This window comes from Chelonoidis abingdonii, chromosome 20 (assembly GCF_003597395.2).
Source record: "Chelonoidis abingdonii isolate Lonesome George chromosome 20, CheloAbing_2.0, whole genome shotgun sequence".
NCBI lineage: Eukaryota > Metazoa > Chordata > Testudines > Testudinidae > Chelonoidis > Chelonoidis abingdonii.
The window spans coordinates 23,313,100-23,317,830 of NC_133788.1; the positions used below are offsets into that span (position 1 = coordinate 23,313,100).

General features: G+C 64.2%; 1 protein-coding gene across 1 annotated transcript; it reads right to left on the reverse strand.

The window, feature by feature from the left end:
- Positions 1–1,004: 1,004 nt before the first annotated feature.
- TRAF4 (TNF receptor associated factor 4) lies at positions 1,005–4,510 on the reverse strand (the record flags this gene model as incomplete). Its single annotated transcript, XM_032788712.2, has 6 exons — positions 1,005–1,740; positions 1,921–2,076; positions 2,245–2,406; positions 2,637–2,798; positions 2,903–3,007; positions 4,250–4,510. Coding segments are annotated over 6 exons (1,479 nt in total), but the record flags the coding sequence as incomplete, so codon positions are not given.
- Between the last annotated feature and the right edge of the window lie 221 nt (positions 4,511–4,731).

The following is a 4,731-nucleotide window of genomic DNA, read 5'->3' on the forward strand; positions in this document are numbered from 1 at the left end:
ACAAGACTCATGCACCCCAGCCCAGCCCAGCCCACAAGGGAGAGGCTGGGGCCGATGCTCACTAAACATGGCTCTGTGTGGAGGGGCCCTCTGCCCTCCGGGGGTTCCTGAGGCAGCAGGAGGGAGACGGAGCCTGGGGGCCCTGGCAGCTGCATACACAGCACCAGGGGCCCTGCCGGTTCCTTGCTGCTGGGGCATCAGGCTCTGGCTGTTCTGTGCCTCCCTGTGGGGCTTGCCAGAGCACCGAGGGGCTGGTAGCTACAAGGGGACTCCTCACTGGGGCTCCCCGCTTAGGGCTTCATTGCAAAGGCCTCATGGGAGGGGAGGGGGTCCCTGCCCCACTACATGGCTCCTGTGTTGTCCAGGCCTCTCTGGGGCCCTTGCTAAGCTGCAGGGCACAGGGGCGAGTCCTGCCCCAAGGGGGTCAACCTGCAGGGAGCCCCAGGCCTCGACCCCTCCAGGCACTGTTTGCTCCTCAGGAGGGGAGGGGGATGTTGTCAGGCCAGCTGATTGGAGGAGCGCTTGGGTCATAGTGGAGATCAGGTGGATCCGCTTTCTGGCAATGGGGTGGCAGCTTAGATGCCCCAGATCCCAGGGGGTGATGCCACTGCCAGTATCTGGACAGCATGGCTCTTCCCCCTCCCCCACCATGGGCCCCACTCCAGGGCTTGCGGGTGGTGGAGGGGGGCTGGGGAACAACCCTGCCCCACAGAGGCTGTTTCACGCTAGTGGGGCGCAGGCTGCGGGCAGCAGCCAGCAGCCTGCCTGGGCCCCGTGACTGTCCTGAGGCTGGAGAGCCAGTCCCTGGGAACGTGTCTGTGAGGGCAGGGCCCGCTCTCCTTCCCACCACTGTCTGCGGGACCTCTCCCTGCACCCCACGGCCAGCTCTAGCCACAGGGCCCAGGCGGTTCCAGGCTGGGGCTGCACTGGCTCCAAGCCAGCTGCAGGAAACCTGCTCACTTGGGACAGTCCCTGCTCAGGAGGGAGCTGCCAGGCCTCTCTGGGGTGGAACACACGGTGCCCTCAGGCTGCTGCAGACTGCAGTGATGGCCGGGCTGAGCCACACGGCCCCTGGGTAACGTCTCCATGCCACACCCAGCCACAGGCTCAGGCCAGGATTCGCGGCGGGATCTCCACCGAGGCCTTGATGAAGACTGTGTTGTCCCGCACGTAGTTGCGCTTCTTGATGTCCTCGTGCGAGATGAACTTGGGGTACCCGAAGCCCAGGGTGCTCTCATCCAGGGAGCTACGGGAGGCCCCCGGCTTCTGGAAATTCTTCCAGTTGGGGTCGGGGTTGAAGGCCTCGGTGATGTGCTGGGGCTTGGACAGCGAGGGGTCGCTCTGGTCCAGCAGGGAGAAGGTGACGCGGTAGGAGAAGGGCCACTCCAGGAGGTTGTCGTACTGGCCCGGCAGCACCCGGATGTAGACGGACAGGTGGCTGCCTTCCCCGCTGCCGTTCCCATTGAGGAACACCGACACCTGCAGCTTGTAGCCGTACCGGTGGGTGTAGAAGGGCGGGCTGAAGAACTCATAGTTGCTGCGCACTTTGGAGTCCTGCAGCTTGCGGGCGTAGTCTGCAATCTTCCAGATCAGGACCCCGTCGCTGCTGACCGACAGCTCCTCCACATCCTGCCGCAGCTCCTGGATCTCCTGCCGCTGCCGGCTCACCAGCGAGCACACCATGCCCAGATGCACCTTGGTGCTCTCGTCCAGGTGCCGGCTCATGGCCAGCTTGGGGCACTGCACGGAGGAAGGAGCAAGCAATCACTGGAGTGCAGCACAGGGAAGGGGAAGTGCTGGGGGGACAGCAAGACCCAGGGGGCGGGAGCTCCAGCAGCAGCCTGGGCATGGGGGTGGGGGCAGCGCTGGCTCTGGCCAGGCCCAGCTGGGCAGGGGCAAAGGGCAGGAGGCAGCACTCACCCGATGTTTGCAGCCAGCGTCTTTGAAAGGGCACAGCACCATGGCAGTGCTGCAGTTCTCCTTCAGGTGCCCAGACAGGTCTTCTCTGGCGATGCTAGGTGTCCCACACTGGTTGGGACAAGACACGGGGTAGCGGGGACACTGGTACTGGTGATTCTGGGGGCAGAGGGGGAGGCACTGTTAGCTGGAGTAACGCTCCCTCAGAGACCGGCTGGGCCCTTCCCCCAGACCCATTCAGCGCAGCAGCCGGCTGGGACCAGACTCGGGCCCACCCCCATCAAGCCCCAGGGAGTGGCACTCCCACCCCCCAGGGCCCTGTCTCACCTGGATGGTGTCAAAGACAAACTGCTTGGTGCAGTAGGGGCAGGGCTGGGTGCGCTTGGGGCAGTCGGTCAGTGTGTGCTGAGACAGCAGCCGACGCATCATGCGGGCCCCACACTTGTTCTCACAGTACACGCTCTCCTGGGGGCAGACGCCCTGGTGATTCTGGGGGGACAAGCGCATGATGAGCTGGTGCCAGGGGCCATCACCCACAGGGCCACCCCTGCCCCCCGGGGGGACGTCCCCGCACCAGGGGACCCTGTGGAGCTGCCCCCATACCACCCCTGCCCCCTGTGAGGAACCCCAGCTCCCTGCACCAGGGGACCCCATGAGGCCATCCCAATACTGCCCCCGCCCTTGCGTCAGTCCCTGCGAGGGTCCCCAGTGCCCCACACCTCGTAGGCCTCGCCGGTGAAGTCGCTGGCGCAGAACTCACACTTGACGCGGCGCTTGGGGCAGTCGTGCTGCAGGTGGTCAGGCAGGTCGCGCCGGCTCAGCTTGATGCTGCAGCGGTTGGGACACGGGATCACGTTGAAGCCGCATGTGCTGAGATGGGGCTGGCAAGACAGGACCATGAAAGGGTGGCGGTGGTGTGTGTGCGCGCGCGCGCCTGGCATCACAGCCCAGCGCCAAGCCCACCCTCGCTCCCCCTGCCCCTCACCTGCAGGTGCTTGATGTGCCCGCTCCAGCGGCAGCCCTCTTCACTGTGGATGCAGCGGATGGTGAGGGTCAGCACCTGTGCCTCCAGCTCTGGGTCCGGGTAGATCTGGGGAAAGGGGCACAGAGACCACAGGACTTGTACCTTGGGTCAGAACAGGCACCCACCAGAGCAGGCCCCAAGCAGGGGAGTCCCACGATGCTGCCTGGGGCAGGGCGCTCCTGGCGAGGCCAGAGGGAGTCCTGGGGCCCAAGGCAGACAGCAAGTGTGGAGACGTCCCCTGCCCACCCCCAGGTGTTGGTCTCTCCTGCTGGCCTAGTATCTCCAGGACCAGGGTGCTGGCTTTGAGCCTCCCCCTTCCCAGCTGCTTCACGCACAAGCATCATGACTCTAAATCCACCTGCCCTGAGAGGTGCCCGCCTGAGCCACTGGGCTGCCTGCAATGCCCTCTCCATGAAGGAGAGGCTGGACGAACCTGCCTGGGAACCACTTAGCTCAGGGTTAAATTAACCCCCTCTCCTTGTGTCCAGGGCTGGGCTAGCAGGGGGCTGCAGGTCGGGAGTGAGGGGCACCGCAGGGCTCGGGGAAGGAAGTTTTGACAGCACCTGCCCCCTTAGCATTTCTCTTACAAACCAACCCACGGGAGGGGAGGGGAAGGAAGGGACTGGGTCTCGGCTCCAACCACATTCTCCAAAGGGCTGGAGGAAACAAGCTGGATGCCTGGGGTCCTTGCTGGGCCCAGGAGCTGTGGCTGGATGTCTGCGGACCCTCAGCCCATGGTCCCCCCCCCCCCACGGGATGGAGCTGTTTCCTGCTGGCTGGCAGGGGATCTCTTGTGCAGCCTTTCTTGGGAGAGGTGCCAGTTTCCCAGAAGTTGCACAAAAAGCTCTCTTGCCTCAGAGCAGCGCTGGCACTGCAGCCTGTGCCAGGCCTGCCAACGTGCAATCCAAGGGTGGGCTAGGGAAGGACGGGGGTCCCTGTCTGTGATGTGGAGGCTTCAGCCAGGGCTGTTTGTCACCCGGACTCATCCCAGGGAAGGCACATGCCACAGGCTGAGGCCATGTGTGTGTGGGGGGTCCACGCTGCCAGCTCTGTGGGAGCTGATGCAGGGTCCCCCATGGGCCCACATGGGGCAGCCCAGGCTGCTGCTCCTTGGGCGGGGCCCAGATTCAGCTCAGTCCAGACTCAGATACGGAAACCCTGCAGTTACAGTCCAGGCCGCGGGGAAGGGGGACATTCGGTTCCCCACGCACTGGCTGACCTCCCTGCGGGACGGCTCGCCCAAGCTCCATGGCCAGGTCCTGATGGGTCACCAAGCTCCCCTCCCTGTGGGCAGGGTGGGGCTCTCACCTTGGCATAGTCGAGGGGCAGCTGATCCTCTGGACACTTGAAGACGCCTTCACTGCAATAGAAATGAGCCAAGGTCAAAGCTGGGGGGACAGCAGGGATGCCTGGGGAGCAAAGTGGGAATTTTCTGCCATTTTTAATAAGCCCTCTGTGTGCCTCAGTTTCCTCTACACATGGCACTTCCCCCTGTACAGGGGAAAGGACTAGGTTTGCTCTGAGAGCAGGTGAAGACACAGAGGTATGTGTGTCACCTCCCTGTCCAAGTCATTTGAAGTGTCCCAGCCATGCCCAACGCCCAAGCTTCCCCCACCCTGCGAGGGACACAAGTGAACCAAATGCCCCCTTCTCTCCTCAGCCTCCCCTGGCAGCCTCTGGGGCACATGGCCCTGCAAGCTGGCCCAAGTGTGGCTGTGTTCTGCCCCACCAGAGCCAGCAACCCAGAGCCCAGGCTCTGCTCAATGCCACCAGCACCACAGGGTGAGTGT